This window comes from Astatotilapia calliptera, chromosome 20, assembly GCF_900246225.1.
Source record: "Astatotilapia calliptera chromosome 20, fAstCal1.2, whole genome shotgun sequence".
In the NCBI taxonomy this organism is placed as follows: Eukaryota; Metazoa; Chordata; class Actinopteri; order Cichliformes; family Cichlidae; genus Astatotilapia; species Astatotilapia calliptera.
The window spans coordinates 22,151,762-22,171,198 of NC_039321.1; the positions used below are offsets into that span (position 1 = coordinate 22,151,762).

Here is a 19,437-nt window from a genome sequence, read left to right on the forward strand (position 1 = left end):
CAAAAGTTGCAAAACAAAATTTAATGTAGCGCTCACTTGCTTAAGCCAACAATACAACTTGTCACAAAGTTTTTAAAGAGGTTATGGCGCTAAAGTGTGAATAATAACGTATGGTTAACCAGTTGGACATAACTCATCTTAACTTCAGAAGCAGTTACCAGGTTAACGGGTTAAAAGGGACTTCATACACCTCCCGTCAGACTGTACATCTATACAGTAATTGCCCTGTGTACATGCCTGTTTGTACTTGATTATGTGCCCTACTCTTCCTCCATCTTTCTCAGTCCCCCCTCAGATCTGCCCAGCTCTGGAGCCAACAGCAGTCCTCACTGAGTCCTTCCACAAAACTTAGTCTAAGGCTTCGATCATTGCTTACCATACAGCCACTGTACTCTATCAATAATCAATAAATGTTTCTAATTGTGTTCCGTGTTGAGGGCTGTACTAGTGAATGTCAGCTATATACATAACATTTTAAAAAGATTATAGATTTTAGTTTGTCTGAGGCAGTGACAATATGTGTAAATGAACTATGAATCTATTTCATACAGTTTTTGTAAACTGTGTAATGTTTGCATGAGTCATTAAAGTAAAAGTTCTCTCTGAGAAAACACCACTTTATCATTCTCATGATTACGCCTCCTCTTTCTTCAGATCAATAAAAAGACAAAGACCAGGTCGTAATATATAAGGAAATATCTAAAGATGTTATCCCTGATGCCTGCTTTGGATATTTTTGTTTTTTGAAAGTTAGACAATTAATGTTAACTTTTTTCCTAATACAGGTAAAGAACATTTCAAAGTAAAAAAAAAAAGAATTATATGAAACATTTGGGGAAACCAGTTTCCAAAAGTGATACTGTTGTTCCTTTAAATAATTTATAGTGTGTTGAATTAACTTAGCACACTGAATCCTGCATGTCAAGGTTATCATAGGTTATTATGTGAAAGCATTCGAGAAATTAAAACTTTGTGAAATTATTTTGTTTTAGTTTAGTTGTTTTAGAACTTAAATAAATTTATTACTATATACTAAATAAACTATATGATGGATACACATGTTTATTGACACTCTGGATCGGTCAACTGCTTTCATAAAGTTATGTGTTGTTATTGTGAAATATGCACTAATTTTCGTAACTATTGCCTCTGTCACATCCTCCATACAATAATAAATAAAAAGACAAAAACTAACAGTGAAACTTATAAAAACTAAACTAAAACTAAACATTTCCAAATCATAAAAAAGTCAATTTAAATAAGAAAATCCACTCTGGGAACTAACTCAAACTAAACTGTATTAAAAAACAAAAAACAAAAGGTCAAAACGAAATAAAAATAAAAACTAGTTAGAAAATATACAAGTGTAACAACTCTGCCAGCCAAGATTAGTAGGATCAGTGCTGCGTTGCTTATTCGCTCAATCTCCGACAGAGCTTTACAGAATATTTTTTCAGCTTTGGAAGTCATTTTGATAAGTAAGAGAGAAAAGGTTATAATGGTAAAAATAATCTGTCAATGAACTGCAGTATTCCTTAATAATGGGCCTTTCAGTTCACTTGTGACCCATACTGAATCTGCTACACTCAAAACAAATGGCTCTCTAGATGGCAATAAAGATACTGCAATGAACTTTACTGAGCAATAAAAGAAGAATTGCTAACTCACCCACAGCTTTGTTGGCCTAACACACTTTGGTATTTTTCTGAGGACACTGCAAATGCAAATGCTTAAAATGAACTACAACAGACATCCCTGCTCTCTTCAAATCTTATCCTCAACAAGAAAAAAAACAAGGAAGACTTCACATAGCAAGTTCTGATGTGTCTCTGTGACACAGGGTACTTCTTCACAAACTGCTGGTTATAGCTAGTATTCATTTCATAGATGTGTGTCTACACTGTAGCTGCGTGCTGGGTGCTACACACAGAGACACAGCCCACGATTCTAGCTATGTGTCCAAGCAACAAGTATATAAGTGAACAGATGCAACCACACAATTTTATTGAATGTCCACACATTGGCTAAATAGAGAAATACAAAAAAACCCTATAAAGACAAAAATCTATTAAAATGATATAAAGTAGCTTTAATGTTGGAAAAACATTAAACTTCACCCTGCACAACTAATCAAATCTTGATCTTGATCATGATTTTGGCTTGGTACAATTAAACAAACATGAGAGTTTCTGCTCCACCAGCAGAAAAAGCCAAAAGCAAATCAAGCACTCCTAACATCAGTGCCCATCACAGCCGGGAGTATCCTGGACTAGTCTGGACGAGTAAATTAAACATTAAAAGACAGAGATACAACAAAATGTAAATGCCTGGCACAGCACAAGACTAAGAGCCTGTCCCTCGAAGCGGATTCTTCTGGAAAAACTTCGGATTTAGGGCAAGTGATGTTAATAAAAGAACAAACCATATACAAAAAGTGCTGTAAAGTTGTGTGTCTGTGCCTGCAAAGCAACACAACTAACTGATCAAACCACCTAAAAAACATCACAAACTGTAGTGTAATAAATGCACCAAGGCAGACTCAGACATCCATGAAAGTGAGTCCGTGCAGCACATCAGTATATCCATCCACCTCACAAACACCAACCAATCACATTCCATGTGGCCACACGAGACTAATAAACACAGTGAGTAACGAAGGTGTCAGGAAAATGGTCAACATACTCCACAAAAGATATGTTATCCCCTCGAGCAATTATCTTTCTAAAGTGGCAAAATCTGCACTGTATGCAAAATGTAACAGGGGAAATAGAGAGGGATCTCACAGCTGGTGAGTTATATTTACTTCCAACAGGCAGGTACAACGAATGGAGTCAAATGTTTGTTTGTTTTTAATTTCTTTCTAAAAGATTTAGGCCAGGTAAATAAAGGTTTATTTTTCTGCAAAGATTAATTAAAACGGATTAATTTAGAAAATTTATATACAACGGTACAATTAAAAGATCATTTTTAGCCATAATCACGCAGCTAATCAAACTCATTACATGTTTCCATACATTCAGTGAAGCAATGTGATCTTGAGCATAATACTGAGTGAACAAACCAAAGACAGAACTATTTTAGAAAATGGAAAAATAGATGCCCCCCCGATAAATCAGATTTCCTCAATATCGATTCTGAAATAGAGTGTTTGATCTCTCTCGGAAGATCACATTTAGAAATCAAGGTCTGCCAGTTTGAACAATGTTTGAAACAACAGATGACCTGATGCTGAAGAGACAGAGCTTTCTCCCACTTCTGCGTGAAAAGTATCCACTTTTTAAAAGACAGGCTAGATAGATAGAAAACCACAAAAAAAATAAAAATAAAAAATCACACTAAGAATACCTGATTCTGTTTCTCCCTTGAAAATGTGTTGGTGTCCTAGTTAAATTGCAACGCTTATTTGAAACCTGTTGCTACGGAAAAACCTGGGTGCGCTAGATTCCAGTTAGCTTACCATGTGTTCTCCTCAACATATCAAAGATATGAAAAAACAGCCACAGCTTAGACGTTTTCTGTGAAGATGCCATAGGAAACAAGATATTTGTCACCACTGTAAAAGTAATGGAACAAGAACAAACAACAACTGTGCTGTTGATAAAGAGCTGCAGGTGACAGGCTGCACACCTCCAACTTCTCAGCAAGATAACCAACTTTAATGTGCCCTGTTATGTGCTTGCTGAGTGCGGCGCGAAATCAAAATAAATCAATTTCTCACGCCATGATGGGAAAAGGCAGATTTGTTTATTGAAACAGTGTGTGTTTGTTTGATTGAGGACTAAACACCAGTTGCTCTTTTGTGTATTTCTGACGACGGAGCTTCTCGAGGACCGACTGCTGCCAAGGGAGGCATTAAACCACACTTTTTGCCACCACAGTAACTAAGACTGCCATCAAATTAATCAGGGTTGAAATATTTTTGTTGTTAATTAAAAAAGAGCTGGCATATAGAACCAGATATATGTTGTTGTTGTTTTTTAAGTTTTAAATACTGCCATCTGTCTAGGAAAGTGGCACTGATGGAACATATGGGACATGGTTTAATTGGAATCAACTGAAATGACACCTAAACAGAGCAAAAATGGAAGATTTTCAAACAAAGTGGTTTGACACATTTTGAATTGTGCTAAGTCTCATAGTTTCCTCGCTTCTAAAGACTATATTAGGTGTGGGCGTAAACCAAAATATGAGCAGTCGGTTGTTGGGATCAAGTCAAAATGTCCTCAAATGTTAAGACCAGTGGACTATCACATATCCACACATGCATGCGATCTCACATTGAGTCATCACGTCTGCACACAGAAGGCGTGAAAGACACTACGCAGACGACTCTGCGTGAGAGAATCTCACACACACACACGCACATACAACAGGAGAATACACGGAGAGAGGCAATTAGACGTGGCATAACTGCGGCTGCCAATGTTCTAACCTCAGCCTGTCTGTCCTGACAGCCAAGTGTGTCATTTCTAGTTTCATGGGACCTGCACGTGAGTATGTGTGAATGCGTACATATGTGTCTTGTGGAAATACGTGCTGCTGACGAAAGATCTGAGCACGAAACAAATTCAGAGTGCTGCTTCAGTCTGCTTTGCGTGAGGAAACCGAGTTATAATAGAAGTGTGGACTGGCACTGTGGAAGGATGGACAGCCAAATTCTTGAGATGCGACTGATCCTCAGATTTGCAGCGTGTCTATTATGAAAATTGTTTTTGTTACAATATTAGTTTTCTTAATCCCCCATGGAGTGGGATTAGACAACACTAAATCCATACACCCCGTATCAGGCTTATTAGATTTCTGAGTACGGGATTGTGCTTGGAAGCTACAATGAGCACCAGCTATGTATGTTCATGTTTAATGGTTTAAATCATTTAAACATTTTATTTATTATTCATGCAAATAATTATAATTATTCATGACAATAGAATAAATAGGACACCCTAGAAACAGCAATAATCAGGAAGCTGACACAGCCATCGTTATATGGAGCTACTTTCTATTTTGCAATAACCTTTAATTCCAAAATGACTCTGTTGTAAAGGCTTCGCCTGCATATATATTTGAGATCAGATCAGTGAATGGTTAATTTTAATACAGCACAACAAACACTGTTTGGTCTGTTTACATCTCTGTCTCGTAGTATAACACTACAGTCTATTGTCGAAGCTTTTATTTTGACAGTTAGGGCAAGGGGTACTGTAACAGGGTGAATAAGCTACCAAAACCTCATCTTTACTCATATTGAGCTTTAGCCTCCTTAGTGCCTGCTCAAATGCAGTTATATAATTCCTACAGCATATTCAAATCATCTGTGATGCTCACGATTCTGTCCTCCCTCACACACACAGAATCTCCAATTCTGCTCTTACAAATCAATGTGCCTGGCAGGAAGGAAAAAGTCAAGTAATTTAATGACGAATAATGCAAGATACAGTAAGTACGGGTAGGCAGATTCAGGTGGAATTCAGGTGGGAATAGATACGGGTAGCAGTTGGCACACAATGACAAAAGAAACTCCAACAGACTCGCATGGAGAAAAACTGAGCCTTTATCAGTAGTGGCAGGTTTACTGGCAGAATTAGCATGTGTGTAAAGTGGGTGGAGAAGATCCAATAAGACGGGAAGCAGGGAAAATGGTAGTCACTGCAGGACTGGCAGGAAAAGAAAGAAAGTGTGTACCGGTGACACAAGGAGATATTTTGACACTATAACTGTTTGTTAGCCTGCAGACTGTTGAGCTCAGAATTTGTTGTGTGCTCTTTGACCATTTGTCACGATTATATTTCCATTAGAGTCAAGGACCTAACTTTGCACGTATCCACTGTATATGCTAAACCAGCATCATTCCTTCAAGAAGCTTCATGAATGTTTATCTGCCCGCTCTCTTAGTGTCAGAACGCGCACATAAAGGAGAGAGAAAGACAGAGAGAGAGGCCTTGATGTGGGATCAAGCTCACCATGTGACTCACAGGAAGGAAATAATAGTCAGGCGTCGCTTTAAAGGGAGGAGGATTTCGAATGAGATCCAGTGAAAATGTTGCAGGGATTACTGGGATGAATTGTTGAGAACAACAGGCAGAGAAGTCAAGAAAGCTGAAGGTTTAAAATATTACTGATGCACCACACATATAGCCATCTAAGCAAGTCACAATGTGAACATTAGTACTTATAGTTCAGTAAGAATGTATGTGGCTGGGAGACAAGTGATCTCTAATGTGTAACAGTAGAGAAACACAAGTTATAGTATATAGTGACAACCACTGAATTAAATACAACTGTATATATAAGTAGTAATACCAAAATTGTGAAAATATTCCTAAAATATAGCTCTGTTACAGCAGAAATAACTTAAACGTAATGTGTGGGAATTTAATTGTATCTGTGTTGTTATGTTGGGTAGATCATCATAACAATTTGAGGACTATTATATTTTGGGCTATTATGTTTAGGATCAATACTAGGACTGTATACATATGGGTCTAAACTTGTGGTCCAGCTTTGTGCCAACAATCTTTGCTATTTTTATCTAGGCTGAACAAGTAAAAATAGTAAAATAAACTGGCGTGCAGAGAGCATGGAAATCAGACAATGAGGTAAACTGGCAGCCTGTTAAGACTGTGTTAAGAATGTTAAATATGATTAGAAAAATAGCTGCCAAATATATACAAAATTCAGTCTCATTTAGAGCTCAAATGGACAGAACAACTCATAATTACATTCACACATCTTCCATCCATCTACAGTCAATTATTTTGGTGTGAAATAAAAAAAATGGGTGTGGGTGGGAGGACAGTGCCGAGTTTAGAACTGCTCCCTCACAGCGAGGAAGTCGTGGGTTCGAATTCACAGGCTGCGTGGAGCTTGCATGTTCACCCAGGCAGGGCTCTCTCCAGGTACCAGCTAACTGGTGATTCGATATTATCTGTGTGTGTGTGTGTGTGTGTGTGTGTGTGTGTGTGTGTGTGTGTGTGTGTGTGTGTGTGTGTGTGTGTGTGTGTGTGTGTTGGGCCCCATCATAGACAGGCTGTCACATCTCACCCTATGACTGCCAGGGTCCCCCTGTGACCCTGAATTGGATAAAACAAAAACGGATGGGGGTTGTGTACATAACACAAGAAAAAACAAAAACCCATGTAGCCATGACATGCTCATGACATGTACAAGAAGAAACCCTTAATGGAGTCCCTCAGCTATCTGAGTGCTTCTTTTGTTTGCAAGATTCTGACCGGAGAATGAAAATAGTTGCTACATAAAAGGTTTGCGGATTTTCTGGAGTAACTGGGTCATGATTTCTGGAAAAAAGACATTGTTGCTGAGTTGAGTTTTTTAAATCCAAAAGAGATTCTGAGCTCTGGGTAGCTCAAACAAAAAGACTAGATGAAGGCATGAAACAGCATTACAGGCCACAGAGGAAAAACATATGTGAATTAGATTTTTGGGTGAACTGCCCCTTTAACAGTCAATCTGTATACTACACTTATCTTGTCTGGAAAGGCACAGTGTGCAGAATTTTAATGTTGTTATGGATTATATTATTTTAAGCATTCTGGTGCCACGAGCATTTGATTTGTACAGACTTATGCTCTCTTACTGGCTGTCATTCTTGGGGCTTCAGCTCAATACCACCAAAGCAGGATTTTATATATATATTAGTTGGCTTAAAAACACATCTTCTGCTGTTTTAACTAGACCAAACATGACACACTTCTCCAAGATAATATTAACTGTTAACAAATACTGATCCCACGCAGTATTTGCTACAGTTCTTGCCAGTCCCACAAATTCAAAGCCTCAAAGCAGGAAAATCTTCAGGCTCCGTCTATAAGGAGCTCCAAATAATGTGCCATCTCCTAAATGCAACTCTATATTTTCCAGTCAGATTTTCCACATCGTCATGCCATATGTGTGACATACATGTGCAATAACACAATTATCTGAGATTTAAACTTAAAGATGATTTCAAAAAAGAAATAAAGACTTATGCTGAATAATGAAGTACACATGAAGAAAAAGTAGTAAGCTATAACCTGCATATTGTATATAGTGTACAACATCAATTGTAATGTATTAGAAAACAAGTTAAGCTTGAATCAATACTGTACAATCACCGGACACTGCATTAGATACATCTTCCTAGTACCAGGTTCTTCATGGCACAGGTTCATCAAGGTGCTGGAAACAATTCCTCGGAGAGTTTGGTCCATACTGACACAATAGCATCACACAGTTACTACAGATTGGTTGGCTGCACGAATAAAAGGATGTCCACCACAGGTAGGTTGTGGTGTTTAAACAATGCTGCTTTTGCACTAAACTAAGAAAATATCCTCCACTTTCATGTTTTCATGCCAGATCACCTGAATGTTGCAGCAGAAATTCAGACTCCTCAAACCAGTTTTTCCAGTCTTCCATTGTCCAAATTTGGTGAGTTTGTACAAATTTAGGAGTTCTAAACTGACAGGAGCGGCACCCAGTGGAGTTTTCTGCTGATTTAGCCTGTCTGCTTCAAGGTGCGATGTGTTGTGTGTTCAGAGATGCTTGTTTGTATACCCTGTTTGTTACGAATGGTTATTTAGAGCCACAAAAATTTCAGCAATTGTCTCAAAATTTCATCTTGAAAATTGATGATAGTGTCATAAATTGCAGGGACAAGGTAAAAAACTTGGGCGTGTGGTTCGACATGGTGCTCTCCTTCGAGTCTCATGTAAAAGAGATAACAAAGACTGGCGTTTATCATTTGAGGAACATAGCCAGAATCAGCCAAGTTTTGTCAAGCAACACTGCAGAGGTTCTTGTCCATGCATTTGTGTCTTCACGTATTGATTATTGTATTGCTCTTCTTTCTGGGCTACCAAAGAAACGTTTTAGAGGTCTACAGATGGTGCAAAATGCAGCTGCTCGCATTTTAATAAGAACTGGGAAATTTGAGCACATTACCCCTGTACTGAGATCTCTTCATTGGCTACCTTGTCAGGTTCGAGCAGATTTTAAGGTCCTGCTGCTCACCGACAAGACTTTAAACGGATTGGCACCTTCATACCTCTCCGACCTTTTACACCTTTACAATCTACGGTCTACGATCTCAGGACTCTGGCCTTCTAAAGGTTCCTAGAGCCAGAAAAAAGACAATTGGAGAGCGTGCTTTTTCTTTTCGTTTCTGTGGAACAACCTCCCTCAAGATATTAGGCAGGCATGCTCTGTGGAGGTTTTTTAAAACTAAGTTGAAGACACATTTGTTCACCCTATCTTACATGTCTTAATTCTATGGCTTTTAGTTTTTAAATTTTTACTGTTTTTTACTTGTATTGCTATGTATCGCTTTTATTATTTTATTTATCTCTTTAGTTTCAAATAGTTGTACAGCACTTTGTTTGAAAGTGCTTATTATTATTATTAGTAGTAGTAGTAGTAGTAGTAGTAGTAGTAGTAGTAGTAGTAGTATTATTACTATTGTTGCCTTCCTTTATTGAAGTCATTTGGTCATTTTCACCCAGAAAGCTACTGGTCACTGGACAGTTGCTCTTTTTGGACCATGCTCTGAAAAACCCTAAAAACCCTGGTTGTGTGGGAAAATCCCAGTATATCAGCAGCTCCTGAAATACTAGGGCTAACCTGTCTGGCACCAACAACCATGCCAAAGTCAAAGCCAATTAAATCACCTTTCTTCCCCTTTCTGATGTTCAATTTGAAGTTCAGGCATACCTACAAAGTAGCTGTATACTTGTGATTTCCATCAAAGCATGAAATTGAGTTTCAAGTACACAATAATAATTAGATTTTCAAAAGTCATACAATAAAATGTAGCAGCAAAACCCTGAGTATTGTTTTAATTGATATAAGAACGAGACACAAACAACACTTTGCAAAGGAGGGCTGCAAAAGTTAGGTCCGAATGAGCAAGTGCCTGCTGTCGAACAAGCCCACTGCCAGCAACAAACTGAAACACGGTCTCACCTTTGGCCCCCAGACTACAAGACCACCTGGGTCAACAGAACACAAGCGCGACCCTGAAACACGGCCGCAGCCTGATGAGAGAAATCATCAACAGAGGCAAACAAACTCGGCTGCTCTTCCAAATGCTGGCTATAAATACCACAGGATCTTTAGCATTCTGCACCGCGGCAAAGAGAGAGCATCAAAGATCAATAATTTATGCAAGCAAGAGAAAGTTGTCAGATCCCACAATGCCGGCGCACAGAGTTAAAGCATGCAGCTTGTTTACAGAGCCATCTCAGAGAAGGATGCCACTGATTAATCAGCACCTGACAGCCATGTTGAAGAGAAAAGGAAAATTTTGTTGAACAGGGAAAAATATCATCATAAGACTGAACAAGCACTTTTTTCCATACATGTTTAAAAGAAAGTGAGGAAAACAGACAGGGAGAATGATAGACTGTATTTGTGAATTTTGCAACAGCTAACAGAGTTTTGATGAAATGTAGGGTGGCTGCCAACAGCAGTGGCACTGATTCACACGCCGTTTTCTGTTTCTTCTTTTTTCAGAAAGATCCTGGATGCCCACCAGATATCTACTGAGCATCTAAGGCACTAATGACTGCTGCCTTTCACCATTATTCGCCGAGGAGTGTATGTGAATGTGCTAAATATTTACCGTTTACTTAAAGCTGCCTTGGTTTATGCTTTTTGACCACTCAGAAGTGAAAGAACCAAAAAAAAAAACCCCACAATGATGGCTGATATGGTGGCAAATAATTGCCTATCTACATAATCAGGAGTGAGGCTCATTTATGTGGCGTGATATTATAAAATATCAGAATAATATTTTAAAAATACATCTCAAAATATCTGACACTTAAGCCCAGAGTTAGCTTTGTCAAACTGTTATACCCTCTACTTTTGACTACCTCCCAGCCAGGAGGTCACTTAAATAACACCGTAAACACTGTCTCAGTTCTTATTTCACCACATCACCAGATCCTAGACTCCTCTACCCAGTTATTCAAGGTCAAGCCCTTCCTGTGCACCGATCTGTTTGCTAAACTTCTTACCCACTTTCATTTTTGTCCACAGACAAAAATTTCCAGTTGCTGCCAAACTCCAGCCACTTATCCACCTCTGCTCTGGAGCTGCACTGATCTCCTGGTTCCACAGATTAATCTTCCTGGCTTCACTAAACTCGTCTCCTCTGGTCAATCCACAAGCTGCCACTTTGAACCTTTCCCCCTGGCTCTCTTGGTTTCCTCTGTTATAAAGACACTTGGTAAACAATCTGAATTCTTGTTAAGCTTGTAAATAGATGATTCTTTGTTTCTGCACCCTACCTGTTTTCACAGTTCTGCATTTAGGTGTTCTGTCTAGCCTAAAGACATATGTTTGCCGTTGCTCTTGTTGTTTTTGGAGTGTTTTTGTTTCAACTCATTGAAAGGCATTTAAAAATGAAAAATCATCTTTTTAAACCTAGAATGAGGTTTGTCCATTAATTCAGTGTGCTGTAATGGCCACTTGTGGTCACAGATTGTTTTTCTCCAAAATTTACATCAGCAGCTTATTAAAATTGGGCTGTGTTTTTCTGCCTTATGATTTGCGTTCCTCCTCTGAAGCAAAGTTAATTGCTCCTTTTGGGAAAATGCAGTTGAACTTTAACCCTTAATCCTTGAAAAATAGGATATGAGAGCGTCCTAATTTGCAGTGGAAATATGCAGAAATGTCAGCAAATTTTGTATTTTTATTTTTTCAGAATAATTCGGGGCTGAATGTTTTGGGAATTTGATTTGATAAGACTCATGAGCTCTATATAAAATGGTAGATTAATTTAAGCACAACCATCTTTTAATGTCATCCCCAAAGAACTGCCCAGTATGACCAGAATTGTCTCTTCCCAACCTCTGGGAGCTGCCCTCTGTAGGTTTCCACCGCCCTTGCTGTTTAATCAAAATGAGGGTCGATTTCTAGAGTTCAAGGCTGCGATGATCTCACAGCTCCCAGCTGGTTCAATTTAAAATGAGTCGACAATACAGACTCATTTTGGCCCAGAGAGCCAACACTGAAACAGAGCTGATGTCTCTCCTCCTCCTCCTCCTCCGCTCTGTGTCACTGGCCTCATCCTGAGAGAGAGCACCATCCATCACAACTCCCAGTCTCCACTGACACTTCTCACTTAGGCTGAGGGATGATGCTACAAACAGAATGCCGGCACTCACGATTGAGTATACTTCTTAATGCTTATTAAAGGGTAAAACGTATTCATTTGAGCTCTAAGCTAAACTACATTTGTCATAATAACACAGTTTAATCAATAACATTGTATTGATCGCTGCTTATAATTACATTTATTATTAATTTTTCTCCAGCATATTAACATTTTAATTGTTCTTGAGGACATAAAGTATAACTCTTTCATTTTTTAGCATTATTTAATATTTATATATAAGTCCTCTTTGTTCATTGATGTTTGAACCTCACCTAGTCTTTGCATTTGCCGTTTTCATGCTGAGGATGGCTTACATTTTACCCTTTAACAAACCATTTTCACTAGTGATTGGTACGATTCTGACTGCGCACTCTCTACATCTTCAAATTTTTGAGTTAAGTGTCCTGTTACTTTCTGTTCTATTTTGAAGCAATCGTTCTATGTATGACTCTCTCACATTATTATGAACTTCTTTTCATTGAGGTTTGGAGGTATTTGTTTATGCACAGCTCTCTGGACTGCCCAAATCATCACCCCTCTGCCACCAAGCTTGACAGTTAGCATGACAATTTTAGTTTTCACCAAATGTGGCACTGTGCACTACATCTCCATTTGGCCTTGTGTGTCCAAAGGACATTTCTCTAGAAATGTTTTTGTTTGTCCAGACGTCACTTTGCACACCTAAGCCATGTTGTGATGTTCTTCTTAGAGAAAAGAAGTCAACGCTGCCACTGTATTTATACGTTACACATTAATGAAGGGTGCTGTGAGTGCAACTACAAACAAAGTGTCACTCTGTGACAGGATGGGAATTGAGAGGGGGGTGTTTGCGAGAGGCCCCGTGCTTTTCTTTAATTATGTCTCCCAGTTCCACTGTTGTTGAGAGATCTGGGTCAGATAATGAATTTTTCTTGACTTTTTTTTTTTCTTTTTAAATTTATAGACCTGACCTGCAATCTCTGTCGACAAACCAGACAAAACCTAAGTGTGGGTCTCTCAGAATTAATGATCCATGTCTAAAGAGCATGTAAGGGGAGCTGTGTCCATGTACAAGGGGCAGCTAGAGGAGCTTTCTGCGGGCGGGAATCTATCCAGGTCAGCTTTCAACCAAAATGCATTCATAACAGTTCCTTTCAAAAAGTGCAGACACTGCGTTTGCTTTTTCCTTGCTTCACTCAGGTAACAGCAGAATAAAACACAAAAGTTTTATTGCCAGGGTCACAGGAAGAAAACCCCATTGTTTGTGTAAACCACACAGCCTGTGTGCCTTCCCCTCTGCTGCTGTAATATTTCCAAGCATTCAATAGTGCACCATAATAGAACACAACATGAAAAATTGCAGTTTTATCATAGAACCCACATGACCCTGCTAAAGCTATTCTAAATATATAATTTCAAGAGGACTGCTTCCAAAGAATTGAAATGTTCCCGCTGGAGGAATTTGTACGGTTAACAGCTAAAGGGTGACATGTTTTTCTCAGTAAAGAGTTGAGACAGAGCAAAGTTCCTGCAAACATTAGTGCAGGTAAATAAATGACAGATGACTGGAGCAGGTAATGGACTGACCTTTTGACTAATTGTTTGTGTAAAAGAGTCTGTGTGGACCTACTGACACAGGTTCCTTTTGAAATAAGTATGAGTATAAAAGACAGCTTTAAAAAGGGTTTACTTGTTTTAAGTATTAACTTGGAACTTTAGAGAGAAGCTTTCTTGGCCGGCCAGTATTATAGGTCACCTGTAAAATTCAATAGGTGAGACGGTGTCTTACCCCGGGGCCTTGAGGAGATTCTGGAGGAGAAGCTGGTGGAATGCGTTTCCGATCTAGAAAAAAGAAAAACAAACGCACAACAAAGAAGATAAAGGCATTCAACCTAGAAATGTACACATCTGTAAAAGCCTTCCACTTCTACGACGTATTCATGCTGAAGTCTTCATTATTCATCTGGAAATGTGCTAACAGCTCCAGTTCATTGTTTAACAAGGTTAATTAACAACATTGTAATATCTTCCACATGCTTTCTGCACCTGGTAGCACAGTTCATTTTATAGTTTGGTTAGACATTCAGTGGAATATTAGCTTGTGAGAGGGAATAGAAGTTGACTGCAAAATGCCACCTTTGTAATTGCTTTCCTGATGATTGGATTTGCGGTGAGCTGACATCTTGAGGTATAAAAAAATACACTGTGATAATGTTTACTCAGTGCAGTGCACAGTGGAGTATATAGCCGCGCAGAGCACTGGAATACCTAACTATTTACAGACCTAGCAAATCTATCCAATTTCACACAGATAAGGAGGTGAGTTGGATTTAAATTTCACACTGACTTTAAAGTCTGACAATGCTTCCTGAGATTTTTGGTTCGTAGCCATGGTAATACTGAAATGAAAGGTTCTCTAGCATCCCTTTGTCCTCCCTCTCCCTCACGCTGTCTCGCTCTCCGTGCTGGGCTTGACTGGCCTTTTGGAAATTGCTTCGGTTTGCCTGGGGTGTCTTAGTGTAGCTCCCATCTGTTCGGACTACGTGCACACAGAGTGGACATGGTGCTGCACTGGCTGGCTCTGTTTCACAAATGTGCTCTGGCATGCCCCCCCCCCCCCCCCCCCTCTGGCAGCCATTTTGTTTTTAGGGCTTTCTCACTGTTTTTACTTCTCGAGCCCACGGAGAGTGTGTATCACCTCATTAGCTGGACTAATGTGCAATTAGCCATTTATTTGTGATCCCTCAGAGGCCTTCTCGACAGATGAGTGAACTACCACATGTGCGGCTGGTGAATTCAGACACCTTTACGAGCAGTAAAGTTATACAGCTACGTAAGGACGACGGCCCATTAAAATTAATTTAAGAACATCTGCGTCTAACCAGCCAGATATGCTCCCTGATCTTCTTCTTAGCTCATCAGTATCAACAGGGAGCGATGCATGATGGTCACGTAAACGACAAGGAATTAAGCGACTAAATTATAGATTAATAAAAGCGTACAGACTTCAGAATTTCCAACATTGTAATGCAAAGTCAGCATGTACCGTATGAGTTAAAGAATCCTTCTGAGATCAGGTTCTTTCTGACATGAATGCATCAATAACAGCGAATTTCAGATGGAGGGTGCATTTAAATTAGCTATCTCCAGTTTAAAGCATCCTTTCTGGCATATGTTTAAATCCATGCAAATGCAGTCTTGGAAAAAAAACAAAGTTGAGGATGATCAAGTTGCCTAAATCAAAGAATGGCAGTGATTCATGGTCTCATTCTCCTCTGAACACCAGCCCAAATCATTCAAGCTTCTTGGGCAACCCTCTGAAGACGCGCGAACACTGATTAAAATGTCATTACTGACAATGCGCACTGCCAGAAGCTTTCTCTACACACCAATGAAGTAGACCCCTGATCAACCGCATTCTTGTCTCAAAAGTTAACAGCATCATTAGGAAGGTAAATCATCGAGCATACAGCCTGGGTCCACTCAAGTTTTTTCTGCTGTCACCGGGATTGAGTGGCTGTATGCAGTGTTTACTACACTTTTTTAATCAATTCACTGGCAGACACAGAGCAAATCAGCAGTTTGTGTTTCAATAAGAGATGCAGGCAGTGGCACATCATTTATCTTTGGCTGCGTGCAGGATGTGGAATATTTAATCAGAACTTTGTTTCAGTGGGAGGCCTCCAAAGCTCGGGGTTCAGCAGTTATTTTTAGAGTATCGTGGAACATCCGCGCTTAATTGGAAAAGATTTTAAAAAAAAAAAAGAAGAAGAAGAAGCTTCTGCTGGAGAAATCCAACAGCATCCACTGATAACCCCCTACCAATGTGACAAATAAGGGGCACGGTTCAGACTTAATTTTACACTCTTCATCGTAATGCTTACGGAAAGCAAAGAAGAACCAATATGCATGGCTGATATGTTCTTTCTGGAAAAATGTTTTTCAAAGCTTTACCACAAAAACCTCAACAAAGAGAGTCCCACAGTAAGAGTATCTTACCGTTACTTATTGCTTATTATGAATCATGAATATGTTTTTTAGCACCACTTTGATATTCTTTACCCCGATATCCATCACATCTACTTTTTGAATGTCTGCAGAAGTTGAGTTGCTGAAAAAGCACAAAGACAGTGTGCACTGTCTAAACACAGGCTTTCATTAAAATCAATCATCAGTCATATGTTTTCACTTGATAGCTGTGGAGCTTGTTCTTGAACTGTGAATCGTGTCTTACTGCAAAATATTAAAGAATAATTCCAGTTTAAACATTAAACAGTTTCACCACATTCAGCAGCTTTAACAATATTACAAACCACCAACAATATTTTGGTAATATGCAATATTCTTGTAGAAGCAATCATCCTGAAACGCCTCTGGGCACTTATTTGAGCAGTTATTTTGAGTCACTATATTTATTAAATTTAATTTCCCAGTCCGTGAACTGCCACCTTATTTTTGTGAAGGGCTTTGTGTGTCCACATGATCTTATGAGCTGCGTAGTCTGGGGCAATGTATTCCTTGTAGGGCCTCCCAAAACAAACTGCTCCTGGGTGAGCGGCTAGACTAAGATCAATTAAAAAAAACACGAAACAAACAAACAAAACAAAAATCGAGGGACATGGAATTTCCACTCTGAGAGCAGATGTAAGATGATTTTGCAAAGTAATGCAGGTTTAATATCAGAGAGGCCCTAATGGACAGCCAACGTCTTCACCAATCCCTTTAGGTGTATCCTTTATTCCCCCCAGACTCCAATCATAAAGTATATTGATCACGTAGAGAGCAGGTGGCTCTATTGAGATAACATGTGCACAAGACAGGCTAGTTCGATGCCTGTTGCTTCAAAGTTTGGCTGATTGCAAACAGGTGCCGTTGCACTATTGAAGTGCACCCAACCTATAAACACACGCATGCACAGAAATCAGACTACACTCTTTCCATTTTAAAAAATTATAGATGTAAGCAGTGAATAGCCTTTTATGTCTTTTTGTGGAGGAAAAGTCTTTGTATGAGCTTTCCAATTAATGTGTGCTTAAAAAGCTATTATGAATTACATAATGATATTTACCCTGTGAAGGTGATGAAGGTGATCTTCTCTGGCGAGGCACGTCTACCTGTTTTATCCTCAGGGATGGCTTTGGGCTGGATGCCTTCCTTTCCAGGCTGGATGACAGCCAAAATTTGATCATATCCTTTGCTTCTGAGACCTCCTTGAGAGAAGGAAGTTTCAGACATTTCAACAAAAAAAACAAAAACAAAACAAAAAACAGAATGAAGAGTTCAGATTCTGCAGGGAAACGAATGAAAAAGCTGACAGAAGAAAGAAGACGTGATAGTGACATGCAGTTATTTCCAAACACCCAAGCAGTGTTGCAATCCTCTGCAAGGTGTGAAAAGTTAAGTCATATTAGGACGACTTGGGCACCCTTTGAAATTTTTGATACCGTCACCAAAACAATGTCACTTGCAGACAGCTGCCTACATCCATGCTATAAAATATCATGCAGAATTTCAGAGTAGAGCCTTCAGGGATGATAGAACCTGACCTTGAACGGTACTGTACGGGGGCCTAGCATGAAACCCAAGTGCGAATGTAGATGATGTGAAAGCTTTTGAATTCAGGGAAGCAGTGTTGTGAGTATTGAAGGCTGCTGAAAAACCTCGTTTAAACACCTTTCAGTGGATTCTTCACATTTTAGTCTTTCGACAAAAGCATTCTTCTGTGCCATTGTATTACCTGAGCTGTGCCTGGAGCTGAGATTGGTGCAGGGCTCTGAGCTTTGGCAGACACCTCTGTGCTGTAGACCATGGCTCCATGAGGGTTTGGCTTTGCACCTCCTTGCAATACAAGCTGTATCTCTTCCCCCTTCCACTCAGCTGGCTCCTGGAAGGGACACCAAATCCCCCAACGAAGGCTATGCAAGAAAGCAGCGCGGGATGTAGAGGTAGCAGATAGCTGTGTGATGGAAAACGACAGAAGAATAGGGAATTCAGACATTGATATGATGATCTCGCAAAAAGAAACCAGCGATTAAACTGTTGTAAAAACTAAACCGAATGTAGTCTTTTCTCTTTCATCCAACTGAATAATTACAATCTTTTACAGTGTTTAACTGTGATCAATTGATAAAGTTATTTAATTTATAAAGCAGAGCATTAACAGTCTCCAAGTACGACCAAAGAACAAAAACATAATTTAATTTGCCAACTTGTAAATCCTTATCTCTAATCACAAAAATGAACTGCAAGAGGCCTTAAAACTGTGTGGCATGGTGATGCTTGTCGTTAGCACTGAGCATTCTCTAAATCCCACATCGCACACACGTTTTGGAAGCAGCTTTGCTGTGTTTGAACATGATTTACAATCAGTGCCGCTGAGGCTCTACTTCAGCCGTCCCAGGAAAAGTAAAAAAACATTCTGCTTTAAATCATCCACAGAGAGACTCAGTGGTTTTGCTGAATCGATTAATAAGCTGGTCAGCCTCAGACGATTGTAATCAATCATAGGCAGGACAGGACAGAATACACAACAAGCCTACTAGCCCCACACTGCTCCAAGACAAAGCCGGCCATGTAATAGTTTGCTGAATGCTTCAAATTCCACTGAGAATAGTTCTTTAATGTAACACCATAATCTGGCACTATAGAAAATCAGTCATAAAAGTAGTGTCTTTATTCTAAATGTCATACAGTACCTGTTAATGGTACAATAGAATACAATTATCCATGCAATGTGTTGAGGAGATTTTAGCTAATTTTGTGCCATATAATCTACAAACTAATCTAAAACCACTCTTGCAAAGGTCAACTAAAAAAAAGTAATGATATTCAGAGTGTGGTGGTTTCAGTTCTTTCTTCATTCTATATAAAAAGTTAAGTCCCATCGTCTGGGAAGGTAGGAGAGCAAAGCAGAACTGCTTTTCCATAAAGTCACTTTTTACTTCAGTATATAAAAGGAGAGCAGCCAAAAGGTTAAAAGAGTCTTCACCATGATAGATCCAGTCAAAAATTCACTAGACAGAACATATCTTACTTAGTACCACAGAGGCTATTCCAGATGGGAGCAGCATTTGTGTAATTGTGTTTCTGTTTCCTGTTTGCCACTAGAGTTCAAGATGTTCATTCACAATCCAGTACCATCTTTCAGCAGAGTTCCCAATTACACATCATGTTATCGTATGGCCTTGTAGGCCTTATGGAACTTTCCCAGATTTAAAAATAAAAGCAGGATGGGCACCAGTTGGGCTGATGGGGTGAGCAGGTGCTGCAAGGCTGAAATGCAGCAACCTGGGTCAGAGTCCAAC

General features: G+C 39.2%; 1 protein-coding gene across 2 annotated transcripts in view; it reads right to left on the reverse strand.

Moving 5' to 3' along the window:
* nphp4 (nephronophthisis 4) overlaps positions 1-19,437 on the reverse strand; it is a 111,998-nt gene that overhangs the window by 71,487 nt on the left and 21,074 nt on the right. Inside the window, exons 3-5 of one of the 2 annotated variants that reach the window (XM_026153873.1) lie at positions 17,871-18,089; positions 17,202-17,340; positions 13,923-13,975 (exon numbers count right to left, since the gene is read on the reverse strand). In XM_026153873.1, the coding sequence (XP_026009658.1) occupies positions 13,923-13,975; positions 17,202-17,340; positions 17,871-18,089 (411 nt within the window). Of the gene's footprint in view, positions 1-13,922; positions 13,976-17,201; positions 17,344-17,870; positions 18,090-19,437 lie in introns of both variants that reach the window. The other variant, XM_026153872.1, reaches the window with a different exon arrangement.